The sequence below is a fragment of the Balaenoptera musculus genome, chromosome 2 (assembly GCF_009873245.2).
Source record: "Balaenoptera musculus isolate JJ_BM4_2016_0621 chromosome 2, mBalMus1.pri.v3, whole genome shotgun sequence".
Classification (NCBI taxonomy): domain Eukaryota; kingdom Metazoa; phylum Chordata; class Mammalia; order Artiodactyla; family Balaenopteridae; genus Balaenoptera; species Balaenoptera musculus.
Genome location: NC_045786.1, coordinates 73,918,946 through 73,938,321, shown reverse-complemented (window position 1 = coordinate 73,938,321; position 19,376 = coordinate 73,918,946). Strand labels below are relative to the sequence as shown.

Here is a 19,376-nt window from a genome sequence, read left to right as displayed (position 1 = left end):
GCCCTGGTCTGGGAAGATCCCACATGCCGCAGAGCAACTGGGCCCGTGAGCCACAACTACTGAGCCTGCGCGTCTGGAGCCTGTGCTCCGCAACGGGAGGGGCCGCGATAGTGAAAGGCCGGCGCACCGCGATGAAGAGTGGCCCCCGCTTGCTGCAACTAGAGAAAGCCCTCGCATGAAACGAAGACCCAACACGGCCATAAATAAATAAATAAATAAATAAATAAAGTAGCTAAAAAAAAAAAAAATTTCTGCTCTGTGAAAGATGCTGTTAAAATAAGGGCAAAAAAATGCAACCAACTCAAATATCCATTAATAGGAGAATTGATAACAAATTGTAGTATATCTGTACAATGAAATATTGCTCAGCAATAAAAATGAATGAACTACATACACATGGAATAACGTAGATGATCTCTAACCATTACACTAAGTAAATGAAGCCAGACATAAAAGACCCCACATTTTCTGATTTCATTTATATGAAATTCTAAAAAGGCAAAGCTATCGTAACAGAAAGCCAATGAATAATTGCCAAGGATGGGGAGAGAGGATTGACTGCAAAGAAGCACAAGGAAATTTGAGGGGTGTTGGAAATATTCTAGATGTTGATTGACTCACATTTACTAAAGCTCACTTAACTATATACTTAAAATGGGTGAATTTTATAATTATATTGTATAGAAGCTGATTATTATTGAATACATCTGCAAATGGTGTTTCCCCTCAACCACCACCACCATTAATAGATAATGCTCTGTTGCCATTGTCTACAATGTCCAGAATTTCATTTGAGGTTTTGATGCCATATAGAGTAAGTGGTAGAAGCCAGTTATCATTCAGCCAGCCAATACAGACAGCCTACCACATGTCAACCACAATTTTAGGTTCTGGAAAATGAGAATATGAATAAAATGCAGTTTTATCTTTAGAAATCTTGCAGTCTAAAAATAAAACTATCATCATCTTTAATATTTATGGTGTGCATATTTTACACTAAGTGCTATTTGTACATGTTAACTTATTTAATTCTTTCAACAACCCTATGGTGTAGATTGCATTATTAATTCCATTTCACAAAAAGGAAATTGAGGGGGCTTCCCTGGTGGCACAGTGGTTAAGAATCCACCTGCCAATGTAGGGGACACGGGTTCGAGCTCTGGTCCGGGAAGATCCCACATGCCGCGGAGCAACAAAGCCCATGCACCACAACTACTGAGCCCTCATGCTATAACTACTGAAGCCCACGCGCCTAGAGCCTGTGCTCCACAACAAGAGAAGCCACCGCAGTGAGAAGCCCGAGCACTGCAATGAAGAGTAGCCCCCAGTCGCGGCAACTAGAGAAAGCCTACCCGCAGCAACGAAGACCCGATGCAGCCAAAAATAAATTAATTAAATTAATTAATTTTTAAAAAAAAAAAGGAAGTTGAGGAAGATAGGTCAAGTAAATTGCCCAGCTAGTAAATGCAAAGCTGGGATTTGAACCCAAGTGAGACTAACACTACAGCTATGTTGTCCCATATAGTAGGCACTAGCCACATGTGGTTATTGAGCACTTGAAATGTGGTTAGTCTGAACTGAGATATGTTCTAAGTGTAAAATACACCCAAGATTCCAAAGACTTAGTAAAAAAAAGAATGTAAAATATTGTGTTAATAATTTTTAATATTGACTTCACATAGAAAGGATCATACATGGTTATATTAGGTTAAGAAATATATTAGTGAATCAAGTTTACGTGTTTCTTTTTGCTTTTTAAAATGTGGCTTCCAGAACGTTCATAATTACATATGTGGCTTACATTATATTTCTACTGACCAGCACTGCTCTAGATTCTGAGAATTTAACTATTATATTCTACTGTTTTGGTGACAGGCAGACTTAGAGCAATTATGAGCTGATACATGGGTCACGAAACAGAGGTATGGACAAAGTATTGTGGAAGTACAAGATGAAAACCATCAATTATGACCAGGGATAAAGAACCTGGGGAAGATGTCTCAGAGGAGGAGTATAAACTGGGCACACCTAACAAGGAACAGATCAATTCAGTCACCATGTCTTACATTTATATGACATTTTACATTTCACAAAGTGATTTCATATAAATGCGTGTATTTCTTGCACACACACATGCACGCATGCTCGCAAACACACACACACACGCACACAGTGAAATAGGCAGGGCAGATATTATTGTCCCTGTTTTACATGCAGAAACTGAGTCTGGTTAGTAGCAGAGCTGGGAGTTTAAGCCAAGTCTTTCGAGCCCAAGATCAGGGAATTATTTACCACATCATGGTTGCCTTGAGGTGATCTGGAAACAATTTCAAAGATAAAGGGTAAAATTATAGAGAGATGGGATGGAGGCAGTGGTATACTCAAGCCAGCTTTTACCAGTTCATGGCTTGAAACTGGTCATAATGGGAGTATATACACTACAGAAATTGGTAAATACTATGAAGGAAGACTTCTCCCTACCAAGAGTCAGCTTCCCAGCACACCACTAAATAGACAGTAGGGGGTATACTGGCCACTGGCTACAGTGGGAAGAATATCTGTTAAAGCCCTAGCTCTGTCTCTGACTGTGTGAGCTTAGGCAAATCACATAACTTCTCTGGGTCCCAGCATTTTCAACAATGAACAGGAACACTCTAATTTCAACTATAAAGTAGAAATCAAATCTCAAACTCTGGAAGCAGAGCGCCTTGAGCTCCCGTTCCACCTGCCGTCGGTGGAACCTCTTGGTTTCTTAAGCTCTCTCCCAACCTTTGTTTCCCTATCTCTACAACAAGGTGAAAGCAGAACCTACCCCTGAGGCATTTGTCTATCAGAGTTTATCTACAGATATTTACTTTATTCAAAATTAAAGCTGGGAAAAAATTTAAACTATTTATTAATTCACTTAATAATAATAATAAAGCCATTACATGTTAACATAAATAATGCATTTTATGAAAAATAACCATATTTCCTAAACTGAAAAAAATAATGAGAAGAGTATTAGTGTTTTACATGTTTGCAAATCTGCTTAATGTCTAGCTTAAAAGAAGAAAATAGGATTCTCATCTCTGTTGTTATATTCAATCTGTTTCAAAAATCATGTTATGATGCTTCTGGAAAACGCCATTGTACACTAGTAAAAGAACAAGAGTAGAAAAGGTAAATAACATATTGTGTTATTATGAAGATCGTTTGAACCTCATGAAACCCATGTATGGCTCTCAGAGAACTCCAGGGTCCCAGAACTACACTTTCAGAACTGCTGGCCTAATACAAAGCACTCAATGGCTATTAGTCACTTTCATACATAGATTCCATTCTCCTACACGTTATCGTGAGGGTCAAATGAGAGGATGTATTTTTTAAAAGACTTTGAAATCATGAAGAACTTACAACATGAAAAAATACTCCAGTATGAGAAGTGGTGCCTAGTCTTAAATATGTATTTTCTTTGGCCAGTTGAAATTTATAGTGAAATGAATTTATCAGAGCTGACCTAGAACTGAATTAGTCCTCAGACTATGCAAGGAAGGAAGGAAGGAAGGGAGGGAGGGAAGGAGGGAGGGAGGAAGGAAGGACCTCTAATATTTCTTAAAGGCTTAGGGATATGCTGATGGAGACATTACTTTAGGTCCTCATCCTAAGACTGTCAGGCTCTAGGAGCCCTGAAAAATATCCCCACAGATGTGCAATTACCAAAGCAATATATAGTGCCCACCAGGGAAGGAAATGAAATTCCTTGGGACCCAAAGCCCAAGAGCCACCCAAGCAATTTGAGTTGCTCCTCCTAGCGAGGAGAAATAGAAGGAATAAACAAGATTTTTGGCATGAAAACTATTCTGGGTCTCATGACAATAGGAAAAGTATATTCAGATTCTTTTCCATTATAGGTTATTACAAGATTGAATATACTTCAATTTTTAAAAATCAAATGAATATGACTTCTTAAAAAAGTATATTAGTCGTGACCCCTTCAAAACTTCGCTCAAACAGGCCTAAGGCAAAAGAAAAAGTATCGATTCACAAAAAGTCCAGGGCTCACTTGAAGAGAAAGGATTCCATCTCTGTTCCTGTTCTTCTTTTTCTTTTCCTCCTCCTCTAGCTCCTCCTCCTTCTTGTACTTTCTCTCTCTATCTCTCTATCTCTATTTCTCTCCCCCCTCTGTCCTTTCATGCCACCGACTCTGCTTCTGCTTTTGTCTCAGAAGCACCTACAGACAGTTCTTAACTTCGAGAAGTCCCAAGAGAAAGCTCTCTCCCAGCAGCCCAAACAAAGTCTCACTTTGCACCTATTTACCCGCCTTGTGTTTCTGTATCCATCTTCAGGGTAGGGCAACAGTACTGAATTTAGTTGACCTGTTAGTAATCCAAAACAACTTCTAACTGCCTTAGGCTTATCGTTTTGAACTTCATTGGGCATTTTATTACAATACAAAGAATGCCCACTTATAGACTGCTATAAATCAATCCATCCAAGGTATCTATCCAAGGTCAATGATCAGTATGTCTGCAGCACTAATCTGCACAAACATGATTAGCAAAGTTTCTTAGAAAGGTGTTCGCCTGGTCACCCTGTGGTCTAGCAGGATAGAGGCCAGAAAAATACTTTGTGTACACAAGTCGAATTGTACCTTGAAAGAAAGACATATTTCCTGTTTCATTAAAATTTATTATGTTGGGCAATCCTGAGATGTTTACTAGAGTCTGGCCTCTGTAATTTATTAGTGCCATGGGGAATAGAAATGCTCTCTTGCAAACTGAAGTATCACAATGGCATTTAATAGCCTTGTTTGACAACATCAGATTGGGTTTATCACGTCTGGCTCATTTTCAAAATTATTTCACATTAAATGCATTACCTTTTAAAGGGAGAATGGAGAGGGGAAGAATAATCTTTTAATAAGAGAAATTCAAAACTCAGAGCTAATCAGGGGGAAAATGTTTCTAATCCAGTTCTATAAATTTGGCAAAAAAATCTTTTTTTTTAAAGCAGACCAGCTGGAAAGCAATAAAGCATATATCTATGTCTGATCTACACCACTGCCAGCTGCTGCTTCAAGGGTCTGGCAAAACCAGCTCTTGTACAAGAAGTCCACTTCTTTTATTTCATTTCTAGAGACATACAGCCTTTTCTGAACTTGAATGGTGATTTTATAAAGAGTGCTGTTTTATTTACTCTCAATTAATCATGCTCGACTGTAAACAAAGTGTCTGTTTTAGTTCTGCTGACAATTATCCACTTGTCAACATCTCCCTCAAGTACCTTCAGCATCTGGCTACTGCAGAAAACCTCTACATCAAGATGAATGTTTGTCTCTGTAAACTCAGGAATTCGTTGGTTTCTTTAGCCCATCAGCAGTCAGGATTATATTCTAACAAATGTCACCCAGGCATCTTGATGAAGATATATATAATCAGACAATAAAGGGTTTCTCAGGATTTCCTTCCATTCTCTGTTTGCTTCGGCAAAAAGAAGAAAAAGATTACAACTTGGGGATCTTGGGAGCATGCGGGGGCTGTGACTTCAGATACTGTCACAAACCACCAGGCACATGATGACAGCTCCAGAAGTTGCTGAGAAATCTGTCCCTCCATTAGTAACATTCCATTAGATCAACAGAACCAAACTGTGTTATAATTGGTGGTAATTTATGTAAGGAATTCATATGAGTTTTGTTGCAGTTTCACTGGCGTTTGGAAGGGGCATGACTTTATCCACTGCCCAAATAACCCTTTTACTTTGGGATGCCTTTTTCGTTTGCTTAAAATGTGTAGGGAACATAGGGGGAAGTCGCTACCAAGATCATTAATATTTTCCCAACAATAAACTGTTTTACAGGCAAATATTCTATTTGGTGGGTTTTGAGGGAGAATTACTAGTGTGTTCCCTGGAGCTCCCCTTGGAGAAAGGAGCCCCAGGAAAATTAAACTCAACACCCATCCTGTATCCATTCTGTTCTTTCATCCATAAGAAAGGAGAGATATTATATACACCATGGGGGGCGGGGAGCGGTAGAGAGAGGGGGTAAGCTGGGAACTCCGACAGACCAGTCCTCTGGGAGAATGAATGGGTTACTTACCTAGATTTTACAATCCGGAGATTAATTTACACCCATTTCCAAACGGAAGAGATTCAAATCACTTAGCATCTTTCCTTGAAGTTGTATTCCTGGGTGAGGAGTGGTGGCGAGCCCGGGAGGATGTGGACCACCAAGAGAAACCAGGTATCCAGTGCAGCCCGGTCAGAGTCCAGATCGATCAAAAGTGGCCCAGAGCCGGCGTCAAATCCAGAAAAATTAACATCCTCAGCGAGGGAAACTGAGGACAAGGACGGCGGGACTCACTCGGCGAGGGCCCGGGATCACTATAGGTGGATGGGGGAGAAAGGGGAGACGGGGGAGGGACGGGGACTTGGGGGGTGGGGAGATTAGTAAAGGGGTTTGCTTCGCTCCTTTCTGACAAAAGCTGATCAATCTAACTGCATGTAATTGATTTTAATGAGTGGGGGAGTTTCCATCACATTAACGATTGCCCCGAGTCATCAGCCTGTGCGCGCATCGACTCCCGGTGCAGACCTCGGTCTCCTCTCCCGGGCCAGCCAGTCTCGACCTGGGCGCCCGCCACGCCGCCTAGCTTTGGGGCCCTAAAGAGCAGAGGTCGGAGAACCGGAATCCTGGCCGGACCGCCGCCCGATTTCACCTGGTAATTTATGCACAATTAATTGAGATATCTTTTATACTTGATGTGTTGCAAAATTAATGCCTAATTTATGTAATTAGTCAATTAACTCTAATTCCAGCATATGTTCCCAATGCCCAGAAGGTGTTCTGTTTCCCAGGTACTTATTTTGATGTCACGAAATGCAACTAATTAATTTTACATGCATATTAATTTGGGATCTCTTTAGCAGTTCCCTTTGTGCAAGTAATTTTAATATTTGTCTTTCTAACCTTTTGGGGCAGGGTGGGGGGGGGAGGTGCAGGTGGGCGTGAGCGGCACGGGGGCGCGAACCCAGATGATGCCTGAGGGGCGGCCCCGGTCGAGGACGGGGTGCTCAGGAAGAGGCCTCAAGCGGCCGGGGGTGTGGGTGCTGGGCTCAGCAGGCCCTTAGGGGGCGTTGCGGACTTTGACCTCACGAAGTGCATTTCGCGCACGCCTTTGGGAAACAGCGCGCCTTAGGGCCCGGAGGCTGAGAAGCCTGGGAGCGCTGACGGTGGCTCCCAGGGCACTTCTCGCGTCCCTGGACAATTGGCTCCGTGCCCAGTCACCCGCACTCCCCGGAGCCAGCGAAAGGCTTTCATTTTTTTGCTTGCAGAAGGAGGACTCAGATTTCCAAGCCAGTCCCGGAGGCAAAAACCAATGGGCTGCTCTGCGGCCCTTCCTCCTAGATATCCCGGCTGCTGCCCGAGTGCGGGGAGCCGGAGAGCCTGCTCTCCCCGAAGCTGCTGGGTGCAGGGAGAGGAGAACCGCGCCTCCATCTCGGGCTGTGCAAGCAGCCACCTGTCCTCTTCTGGCCCGGAGCGAAGACCAAGCAGGGCGAAAGTTTACTTTCCAAGTTATTGGGTGGCACATTAAAACTTTTATCCTTTTTGGACAAATTAATGAGCAATTTAATTAATAAAATCAGAGAGTAGTGTAAGTGCTATGATAATGAAGTTAAATGAGTGCACAGTAAAATATTCACTAATCCAGCGCATTGCCAAATACCCCCTTAATTCTGCTTAACACTAAAAGGGTTTTGAGCACCATAATGAGATTCCTCTGTCTGCTAATTAATTGACACGCTCCTGAATATTCATATGAGCTAGCACCAATACGTTCCTAATTGCACCGTGGAATAGATCTCAGAGGAAAGTAAATCGCCATAGACTTAATTAAAATAATGTATTCCAGATCGAGGACGGGGAAAGATGAGACATTTGCCTTCGAGCGCGCTAAGAAAGTGGCACCTGGCTGGTGGAGGGGAGAGATATCAAACGTCGGCGCCCAGCCTGAAATAAGCGGCGTGGGACGCGCTGGGAGGGCGTTCGGCTTCTGAAAACAGCAGCTATGCTGGGTCCAAACCCCGCAGCTCGGAGGCTGTGGCTCCCAGGAGCGTCGGTGTTCCTGCCCTACCGGAGGAAGTGGCTGATGGGGCGGAGTCTAGGACCCCGACCCGGACCAGCGCCCTCTCTTTTCTCCCTGCTGTCTGTCCCCCAGACTTGTCCGAAATGCTGTCTACAGAGGCGCGTGGGAGAAGGTCGTCGGTCGGGAAATTTCCGGGAAACTTTTCCTAGAGGTTGTTGAAACCGCACCAGACCCAACTCTCCCAATCCAAGCTGCGATCCCAGAGACGTCCTTGGTACTTCTCTTTGGGGGAGGGTGATAGCTCGGGGCGGGGGGAGAACACCCAAATCCTGTGGATGCTGTCCTCTCTCTCTCGGCTCCCATTCCCACAGAAAGCGCCGCCGTCCCCAAACCGCACGGCTAAGTTCCTGGACGCATTTTCCCTTTCTTGTCGAGTCCAGTGCGGGGGCCCATCCCAGCCGAGCTTTCCTCGGCGGGTAAGAGGGACAGCCGGGCTGCGGACCCCAATATGAGTTCGACGGCAGAGCCATTTTCACCAGAGCCACGCACGTGAAATAAACTCTCATTCCTTGGGAAGACGAAGATTCCCTCCACCCTCCTTCTTTTTGAAAAAAAAAAAAAATCACCACAGGTTAGAAACTAAAAAGAGTTTATTTGAAGACATACAAATGCATATTTATTATACACATGTAGGCATTAACAATGTAAATTACACCGCCAGCAGTTGCTGGTTGTTTATTCATTAGATCTTTAGAAAATCTACATTGCCTCCAGACAGCGCGATGATAATGTGAAATACACAAGCAGTTTACATAACCAACTTTGACGCGGAGCTCCGCGCTCCACGACTCAGTCATCAACAGGTCGCAGGGATCCGGACGCAAAGGAAAACCTAAGTTACTAATAATTACCGAAGATCTGGGTAACCTAGGAAGCCCGCGGCTCCCTCTGTCCTTTTGGAAAAGAGCAAAGGATGTGGGAAAAAAAGAGAACGATCTAATTCACTCTTTACTGTTCTCCATTTTACCCTGTTTATGTGTAGCTTTGGGGCGGGGGGCAATTACAGAAAAATTGGTGAAAAGAGGATGAACGGACAGAACTGAAAGACCAAGAGCCTCCCCAAACTCCGGGTATTCAGGAGAGCCAGTTAAAGACTTTGAACCCAAACCGCTTTGAGGAGGGGGGCCGGTGAAGTGAGAGGTGAGAGGTTTTCTTTACTGCCCGCCCGGGAAGAAAAGGCAGCCTACCTCAGTTAAGGAAAGCCATCCACTCCACCAATCAAATCACTATGGCTACCATAAACAAATGGTTATCACTCTGAAGAAAATCACCTGCCGATTCAACCTTTTTGGAATTAAATCCTCCCGTGATTTTGGAGTCACCTAAAAGATGGAGAGGGGGAAGCACCTCAAGGGAGAAATGGCAGTGCAGATTTCATGTCTATTTAAAATATATAAAAATATATATCTAAAATTCTTTCCTAATAAAAATGTCAAATAAATAAATAAGGGGGAAGTGAGGAGTTGTTTACTAGGGTTGCTGTGGTGGGAGGGAGGGGGAGATCGGTGAAGATGTCAGCCGCCGTTGCAAGTGCCGAAGTCTCCTAAAAGCTACACGGATGCTATAATCGGTCAAGTTAATGATTTATCCCACTCTCCAGAGTCAAACACTTAACGTGGCCTACCACTCACCACTGAGGTAGGCGGGTGAGGATGTTTTAATGTTCTGTTTCCTTTATCCCTTCCTTCCTTTCTTTTGGTTGGGCCGGCTGGGTACACAAGGAAATGCACTGCAGATCCCGGACACTCTGCATTGCTGGGAAGGCAACTAGCTTGTGTGCAGACCTAAAATCTGGTGTCCCTACCGCTGCGGAAATTGAAACCAGAGTTTGAGAAAGAAGGGATGAGGGGAGAGAGGGAGAGGAAACAGGGAAGGAGAGAAAGAAATAGAGGAACATAGAGGGTGGTGGATCCATTTCTGCGGCGTCGGTAAGCCCTCGGGGCAACCTGGTCTCCCCTACAGCTAGTCTGTACACTGCGACCCACCAAGAGTGAGAGCCCGGAGCAGAGTCTGTGCTGCGGAGGAGGGCGCGCGGCAGAGGGTGGGCACCCCGCGCTGGGACCCGAGAAGCAAAGGCCTGGTCCTAGGTGGACCCGCCTGAGCGGAAGGACCCCGCCGCCCAGGGGAGGCGAGCGCCCGGCTGCGCTGCAGGCCCCGCCAGGCCCCGCCTCTCAGCCATTCTTAGCTGGGGGAGGCCAGTAAGGATCAGCCGCTTTCTTTCTTTGCTTTCTTTCTTTTTCAAACCCGCTTTGTGGGTGGCAGCTCAGCGGGGGACAAAAGAAAAAAAAAAAAAAAAAAAAAAAAGCCCAAACGGGGTGGGGGGGGAGGGGCAGAGAGAGAAAGAGAGAGAGAGAGAGAGAGGGAAGAGAGAAAAATCGAATAGTTTTAACCATCTCAGGAACACAGCGAGTTATTATATTTAAAGGCTGCTGTGGGCGAAACCTGCTTCTGCCATTAAGAAAACACATACTGCATACGTCCACCGGGTTAAGCTCTCCTCCTCATCTCTGAACAAACAAAGCAGAAGCGCGGGGTTTTAAGGCTGGAGACCTACAGGTTATCCGGTTTCAAAACAAATTAAAACGGGCGAATGCACCAACAAATATTACGGATGCAAGACAGTCTTCATTTCAGAGCTCTGCAGTTCCCTCCCCCCCCCCCCGAATTGATTTTATTCAAATTTCTGAGCGAAGGACATTTAGCCTACTGTACAGGATTTACCTTGATATTCTATTGCAATCAGTATTTTTTCCCCCAGATAATGCATTCAAAGGAAGCTTAACTGTTTTCCCGCTTATTGGAAGCTTTGAAACACTTTATAAAGCTAAAAACTGCCTTCCTGTTTCTGCTTTCCCTAAATTCCTTCCCCAAAATAACATTTTAAGAGTAGCTGCCTAACCAGAGATACTGATCCCCCCTGCCCCAAATCTGAGCAAACAAGTAATTCCTGACAAAGAAAATTAATATGAAAAGTATAGGGAGATTTTCTCCCTTTCCCCCCTTAAAAAAAAAAAAAAAAAAGACCCTTTGCTCCACCCCGCTATTAAACAAAACACAATACCTTTTTCTGGGTGGTACTGCACAGAAGTTGATTCAGTTTTGACAATGTTGTTTAGCTATCATTTGCTATTTTGAATGAATGGGAGCAATCCCCCCTTTTACAACATTTGTTTCCTATTATGGAGAGGTGCAGCAGTTGAGGGCAGACATGTGAAAGTGGCTGTTTGATTCTCTTTTTCATCCCCCTGACCCTGCTTTTGTCCCTCCTCACCCTGGGAATGTCACGCCTCGCTACTTCACTTTGAGATGCTCGAGAAAGTGGCTTTGTTATTCCCTTTTAGACATACACGAAATTGTTCTCATTCCCCCTGCTGTAAAAGATACTTCACATCGGGCCTCGGTTCACAAGTGCAATGCAATTTGGCTTAGTCCAACCTTTGTTCTGCTTGTACAAATGAGCGAACAGTGCACACATTATACAGTTGATCTACTGCTGTCTTAACCCCAGAGTTAGGGGCTGGGAGAAAAGCAAGTTAATCCCTTCAATACCAAGGTGGCTTTAGCAATATTTCCTCCGATAATAATAATAATAGATTTGAATTGCTTCTTCTATTTCACACAGTGCAGGGCAAAACTTCTGGGGAGGGTTTAGTAACAACCACCAAAATCCTTCCACCAACCTTTTGCAAATAACTTTGAGACAAGTACGTATGTAGGTTTGGCAATGCCCAGTTTAAAGCTATGCAATTGTTAGCACAAAGGAGGGACTGGATTTGGAAACTCAGGCTTTAAAGCCTTGAAATCTCAGAGCAAAACCACTGCCAGCAAAGACCAAATGGTATTTAGCAAACTGAATCCAAAGAGAGGGCATTATGGTGAGCCCAGCAAGAGCTGTTTTCACGGACACTGAAATTGCCTGCTCACTATGGGTGGGGTTTGGCACTTCTTGGGGATGGATGTCAAGCAGACCAGCCCCTACCTCTGGCTACTGTTTTATCCTGCTTGAGATGGAGGGGAAACTGAGCCTCCCACACTCTCCAGATTGGAGCAGCTGCTTGGGAAATACTTCTAAAATGTGTGGGGCTGTTGCCACTCCCTTTCTCCCAACCCCAAGGAAAACACAGATTTTCACTTCAGGTGCTCCAGCCAGAGCCAAAGGCCTTACCCACTGCCAGGCAGCAGGGACTCAGGAGGAGACGCCTCTGAATTTGAACCCCCCCGGTGTATATGGGAGTCGAGGCTCTTGCCTCTCTCTCAGCAAGATTGGTGGGGGGGGGGTACTGATTTTAGGCAACATACCCCTCATCAAAAGTTTCTTTTCAGCCTCCCTGGTGTGAGTTAAGGTCCAAACCCCATGTAGCCGAGTCACCAACCAATGATATACACGGCTCCAAAGTCCCCTGTGAGATGTTCCTTCCTACCAGCTCGAAAAATAGGTGTGCGTTTCCGGCTGCCCGGTGCAGGCGGTGGCATTGGGGAACGCTGGCGAAGAGAGGGCACCAAGTACCTTCTCTGCCGCTGGGCCCTCGGCACCCCCGCGCGAAGGGTGTCCCCTCCCCCACCCCTCCTCCTTGAAGAGCTTGATTTCCCACCAGACTTGGTCGACGTGGCCCGGCGGCGGCAAGGGCTCAGACTCCCGGGGCAGGCACGGGAGAGCCACGGCCACCAATAGGTTTCGCTTACGCAGCGGCCAACCGGGTGCGGGTCTCTGGGGCCCAAGGGCCTTTAAGACCCTGCTGGCCGGTGGCCCCAGGTTGAGAGGACTTACTGAGCGGGGTCCCTCTGGTCCCCAGATCCAGAACGTTAGAGCCAGGCTGTGCCATGCCGGGGTGCTGGCGGTGCAGGCGCACAGATTCCGAGGACAAACAATCTCCAGGACACTCAGGAGGATGATATTTTTTTCTTTCTTTGTTTTTTTTTTTTTTTTTTACAAAAACTGACCACTGACAGGCTGAGGGAGTTTGTTTTAGTGCTGAATATCCCGGGAACAAAATCCTTTTGAAATGAAAGCTAAGTCGTTTCACGCCACCAAAGTGCAGATTTGGTGAAGACTAATGAGACAAAGCGGCGCAGTGCGTTAGCGCGGGTTCCCCGAGAGAGCGGAGGACTTGGGCACCTGCGGGGGGCGGCCTGGTAAGGTGGGGCGGGCCAGAGGAGGCCCCAAACCTAACGACAACGCCGCACCAGCCCGCTACCTTCAACTCCCCCCCCCCCACTCTCGGCACTTTTACCGCCACTTTCGCAGAGATGCTGGAAAAAGTGGAGGAGATGGGGAGAAAAAGTGAAGCGAAGAGAACTGAGGGACAAGAGTGCATTAGGGAAGAGGAAAGGAGGAGAGGGAGAGAGGCGGGGTGGAGGAGAGGGAGGGGACGGCTCCCAGAGTGAAAGGAGGAGGAGAAGGGGGCCAAGCAAGGCTTAGCCGAAGCGCTCCGGGCAGCGCGGAGTTCACTTTCCAAGTCTGGAAGGCGGGTATTGTTTTTGGCGCCTAGGAAACCTTCGGAAGCTGCCGGGTACTTTCCTCCACCTCCCATCGGTGTTTGGTAAATATTAACAAACCAGGGCGCGTTACTTTCTGGAGTGTGGTTGGAGGGGCTGGCTTGGGCTCCGGGCGGTTTTCCTCTCCTAGAGCCCCCGCCCCCAAACCCCAGCCCCACAGTTCACGCACACACACACCTGCTTGACAACAGAAGGAATCAAAATCAATATTGTATTTGTCACCCCTCTGTCTCCTTTTTACTCCATCAGCAGCCCGGGTGCCACTGAAGCGAATTGTGGATTTATGGAGGGAAATTAGCATAAATTATTACGAAATCTGTAGCCGTGTGTGGTCCAGCTTGTGGGAAAAGAGGCTATTGCGAACTCTCCAAGCAGAAAGGTGGTCGGTGGTGGGCTCTGCAGAGGCGATGAATGGCTATTGCACGAAAGAGATTTCCAGTTGGTTTGCACATGGGTATAATTGACTTATGTGTATTTTATACAGTTTTCCCAACAACTCCCTAAGCCTCCGGGTCGGATGTGCCCCCTCCCCAAAGCTTCTGTTTGCTTTGGGTTCTGTACAACAGACTGATGAACTTTTCAAGATTTCTGGAAAATGCTCCTTCCTTCCTCTTCTTCATAATACTAGTCTTAAAACTCTGTAAATAGCATGCAAATCCCTCCCTTCCCTTGAGCTTTGAAGATCTTCAGTAGGAAGTAAGATACAATTTTACAGCAAAGTATCTTTTTAAATGTGCATCTCACAACTAACTCCTCGCCCCACCCAAGGCAAAGTTGTGCTATTAGGTTCAATTTTCTTAATGAGCCCCCGGCACAGGCAAAGTGCCTCACCCCCCACCTTCACCCGAGCCAAACTTTGAAGATTCCTACTTGTATCCTCCCATGTCCCAAACTTGGTGGTGACAACTTTCCCAGGGAGACGGACAGAGACTTATCCCAACTTGGATTTTTTTTTCCATCCAAACGTTTCTACTCTTAGAATTTAGTTAATCTTCTGTTTACTCGGAGCAATGATTTCGACAGCCATACAAAGGCCCTTTGCAAGGCAACAAAATGCCAATTGTTAAAACAAGAAAACATTTCTCTCTCCCCATCTTTCACCCCCCAACACGCGGGCGCGCGCGCGGGCGCACACACACAGGGTCGAAAAGAATCTTCCTGGCTACAGCAGGGGGAACAGAGATCTTTCACTCCTATCGTTGCATATCCCGAATCCAACCCTTCTCAAAACTCTTGTTTCTATATGTATGTACATATTTTCTTAAAGGATCCTAAAAATCCTTGCGGGCTTCGATGCTCGTACCTCCCCTTCCCAGGTGGGCTCCTGCCTCGCCCATAGGACCACCCTCTGTTTTGTACCTCACAGGGCAGCTGCCTTCTAGAGCAGGAAAGCTGTGGACCAACGCCGTTCGGTCTGGGAAACACAAGCCCTCACTCCTAGTCATCAGGGGCCCCTCAAGCTCCCAAGCTTCCCCAGCTCCTCCCATCGCAGGACCCTCTAGGCTAACCTGGCCACGCCATATAACCCCCAAACGCCGCAGCTCCATCGAGTACCGCTGCCTCCCCCCAAGCTCGGCAGAAGTTCCTCCCGGGTCCAACTGGTTTATCTGCAGGGGGTTTACCTGCCCTTCTCCAGCCGCGCCCCCAGAGACAGGTCAGCGTCCCTCTCCCCACCCCCTTCACACCCACCTCCTCCTCCTGGTCATATTTTCCGAGTTAAGAAGGTGACATTATTCTTTTCTTCAAGCACTTCTGTTAATATTGAAAAACGTGCGCTTGCATCTCAAGCGAGGCAACCCAGACGCGAGGGCCATTTCAATATTAATGAAATTGTTTAATCTCCTAAATTCATCGTGTTTAAGTTACGTTTTGGTGAGTTATTGACCACCTCAGAAACTGTGGTTAATGGGGGGGGGTGCGCGCGCACGTGCGCGCGCGCGTACGCACACACGCGTTTAAAGATCTTTTTTATGCTAACCCCAAATAGCTCCACTAATAATGCTCTAATATCACTAGAAGTATCAAAACTTCACACCCAGAAATCTCCCACCACCACCACCACCGCCTCCACCTGAAAAAAAAAAAAAAAAGTTCTCACATTTCCAGACTGAAGATGATTTAGCTTGAGCTGTTGCTATTGGGTTTTTAACAACGCGGTAGAAGGAATTTCTTCTAAAAACCATAAAGGTCGGAGAATGTGCAGAAACCAGTGGGAACGCCTAGCGTCTATACTTGTAGACTGCGTGCAAGCAGGCGGGGTTGATTCACTATTTCATAGCAATTAGATGATGATGACAAGGATAATAATAATTATTATTAACTGAATCTCCAGAGACTAATCCAAACCGGGGAACAAGCCGCCCACACTAGGCAAGGTGACCCCAGGCACATCCCCATCCTCTCTTCTCTCCAAAAAAGGAAAACTGCTGGTTCTTTGCAAATCTAGAAGGTACTTCTGTTTTAGTGGGGCCGCAGGCAGCTTTTGCTGGGCCCTCTAAACCCTAAATAACTTCTTTCTATGCAAAAAAAAGGGGGAAGGGGGAGAAAGTTCCGGCTGTAAAATGCAAACTTCCAGGCCACGCCTAACTCCTAAGTTTCAAACCACCTGGGGAGCGAGAGACCTCAAGCTTGATAAAGTGTGTCAACCAAACTCAGGCCCTGCCCAGGTCCACATGCCGTCTTCCCCAACAGCCCAGAGCCTCCATCCTGTGTCTAACCAAACTCCTGGAGAACTTTTAAAGTGAAGACCTTGCTTATTTGCCCAGATACACTACTTTAATTTTTTTTTAACTTGGCCAATACACTTAGATACAAAATGGGCTCTTACAAGGGTCTGTCCGAGTATATTTTTGTATTTTTAAACCCCATCACTTAAAGCTACACACCCACTGTGCCGGGCTAAGGCAGCAGCCTAGGAAGGTCAAATCAAACTTTGACCTGCCTCTTGGAGGAGTGGAGGAAGGGTGTATTTTCATTACAATAACCCATGCAACCAGTCCCGGGTAATGCCAAGAGCAGGAAAAGGGTCAGCTTCAGGGGAAAGCCGTGCCTTAAGTTAGCTAACAATACAAACCCGATACACTGCAGAGGAAACAAAATACCCCAGCCAAGCAATTTCCATGTCAAACATCATCTGCGCAGCGGCTCGGTCTGTGAATGTGAGTGGTCGCCTGAATCCCTGCTCCGCGGCCGGCGCCTCCTCATACCTTCACACCGCGCACCCTGGCCCGCGCGTCCTGCTCCCCGCCGGTGGCCGAGGCTCTTCCCCCTCGCCCAGTCTGGAGCTGGAAGTGATTCCTATTGGCCAAGGTGTCCATGTAAATAGGTGTGAAAGAAATCAGAGCTGGCCAGGCTCTCCCCTCTCGCTCAGTCCCCTCCCTCTGCATCCCCCGCTCCCCCTCCTCTTCCTCCTCCCCCAAGGCGATTGTCATATGATAGCTAAGAAGTGGCACATTAATGAAGCGCCGCTACAGGGGTCTTTTCTGCTCCTGTCACCGCTTAAAACTATCAGATGGTTCGAGGGAGGACATGGAGGCAGCCACCTAGCTCAGTGGAGCCGCGGAGCCCACAGCAGCGCCCTCCGGAGCGCCGAGGCCGCCGCTGCCACTGTCCGCGCCGGGACTCCGCCGCCGAGCTCGGCCGCCCGCGGAGCTCACGGCCAGAAGCGCCACGGACCGGGCGGCGCGGGGCGCTGCGGGTCTGAGCTGCGGAGCTCAGGAACGAGTGGAGCCCAGCCGAGCCAGGACACTGCGACCCGGCTGCGCGCGGCGCCATCCCGGATGTGGACGCGCAACTTGGGGCAACTTTAAGGTGAGCCGCTCTCGGTTGCCTCCCTACCCCCAGTCCCCGCTCCCGGTCCGGGCTGACTTCCAGGCTACCATCGCGCCGCTCGCGGGCTTCCCCTCCCGCGCCCCCTGGCCGCCCCCAACTCGACACGCAAAGTTGCTGGCTAAAGAGCTCAGGCGCTGGCTGATCCAGCGCCCAAGCCCCCTACTCGCCACCCCCTTGGTCTGTTCTCGGCCTGGCTGACCTCGCGGTGTCTGTGCACCCACGTCCTTTCCCCCATTATCTTCCCCCCCACTTCCCAGATCCGAGCAGGCCCGCGCGGACCCAGAGCTAGAAAGGGGCAAAGAAGAAGATGCCTCGGCCCGGCCGCAACACGTACAGCGACCAGAAGCCGCCCTACTCGTATATCTCGCTGACCGCCATGGCCATCCAGAGCTCGCCCGAAAAGATGCTGCCCTTGAGCGAGATCTACAAGTTCATCATGGACCGCTTCCCCTACTACCGGGAGAACACGCAGCGCTGGCAGAACAGCCTGCGCCACAACCTCTCCTTCAACGACTGCTTCATCAAGATACCGCGGCGGCCGGACCAGCCCGGCAAGGGCAGCTTCTGGGCGCTGCACCCCAGCTGCGGGGACATGTTCGAGAACGGCAGCTTCCTGAGGCGCCGCAAGCGCTTCAAGGTGCTCAAGTCGGACCACCTGGCGCCCAGCAAGCCCGCTGACGCGGCGCAGTACCTGCAGCAGCAGGCCAAGCTGCGCCTCAGCGCGCTGGCGGCCTCGGGCACGCACCTGCCGCAGATGCCCGCCGCCGCCTACAACCTGGGCGGCGTGGCGCAGCCCTCGGGCTTCAAGCATCCCTTCGCCATCGAGAATATCATCGCGCGCGAGTACAAGATGCCTGGGGGACTGGCCTTCTCCGCCATGCAGCCCGTGCCCGCCGCCTACCCGCTCCCCAACCAGTTGACTACCATGGGCAGCTCGCTGGGTACTGGCTGGCCACACGTGTACGGTTCGGCAGGCATGATCGATTCGGCCACCCCCATCTCCATGGCCAGTGGCGATTACAGCGCCTACGGCGTGCCGTTGAAGCCTCTGTGCCACGCAGCGGGCCAGACGCTGCCCGCCATCCCCGTGCCCATTAAGCCCACGCCGGCCGCAGTGCCCGCGCTGCCCGCGCTGCCTGCGCCCATCCCCACCCTGCTCTCGAACTCGCCGCCCTCGCTCAGCCCCACGTCCTCTCAAACAGCCACCAGCCAAAGCAGCCCCGCCACTCCCAGCGAAACGCTCACCAGCCCGGCCTCCGCCTTGCACTCAGTGGCGGTGCACTGACCCGCAGAGGCCGGCGCCCCGTCTCGTTCCCCTCCCCGCCAGTCCACTCGCCTACCCCGGCTCCCAGTCCTGCCCTCCCCATCTGAGACCGCCACCCTAACTTGTCCAGTTCACCTTCGGCCAACCCCCTCTCCCCCATGAGAACTCTGTTTTGGACCCAGGAGACGAAACACAAACTTGCAGATGGGCCTGGAGGCGCGTGGGAGTTGTCCTCGCCCCCAAGAGGGGTTAGGCAGGGGGCACCTGAGCCAACTCGTCCCATTCCGGGGCCCCCGAAATCCCCCTCCCACTGAAGCGGCAGGGGAAACCCTGCCTCCCGCAGTCTCGCAGAGGGGCGCGTCTAAGCTCGGCCCGGATCCGCGAGGCTCCGGACACGGCGCCGTTAGTCCCAAGCCCAGAGAAACCGCCTCGGAGGTTTCCCGGAACGGATCTTCCCTGAGGGCTGCAGACGCACAGCGGAGAGCCACATCTCTGTTTACGTCTTGGAAATCTGCCGCGAAAAGGGACCACTGGCTTCCTACCCTACTCGCCTCCGCCCATCCGGCAGGGGTATGGGCGGACCACAGCCTCCCGGAGTAGCGGCCCTGCCTCCCCGGCTTCTGCGGAGTTTTCTTGTTTGGGGTTTTGTTTCCTGA

At 48.7% G+C, this 19,376-nt stretch overlaps 1 protein-coding gene across 1 annotated transcript; it reads left to right on the top strand.

Moving 5' to 3' along the window:
* The first annotated feature begins 17,763 nt into the window (after positions 1–17,763).
* FOXB1 (forkhead box B1) lies at positions 17,764–18,741 on the top strand. The gene has a single exon (XM_036844958.1). The coding sequence runs from the start codon at positions 17,764–17,766 to the stop codon at positions 18,739–18,741; it is 978 nt and encodes a 325-aa protein (XP_036700853.1).
* Positions 18,742–19,376: the final 635 nt, after the last annotated feature.

Bases quoted from the DNA above. Each gene is read 5' to 3' on its own strand.
- FOXB1 (XM_036844958.1), top strand. From the start codon at position 17,764: ATGCCTCGGCCCGGCCGCAACACGTACAGCGACCAGAAGCCGCCCTAC.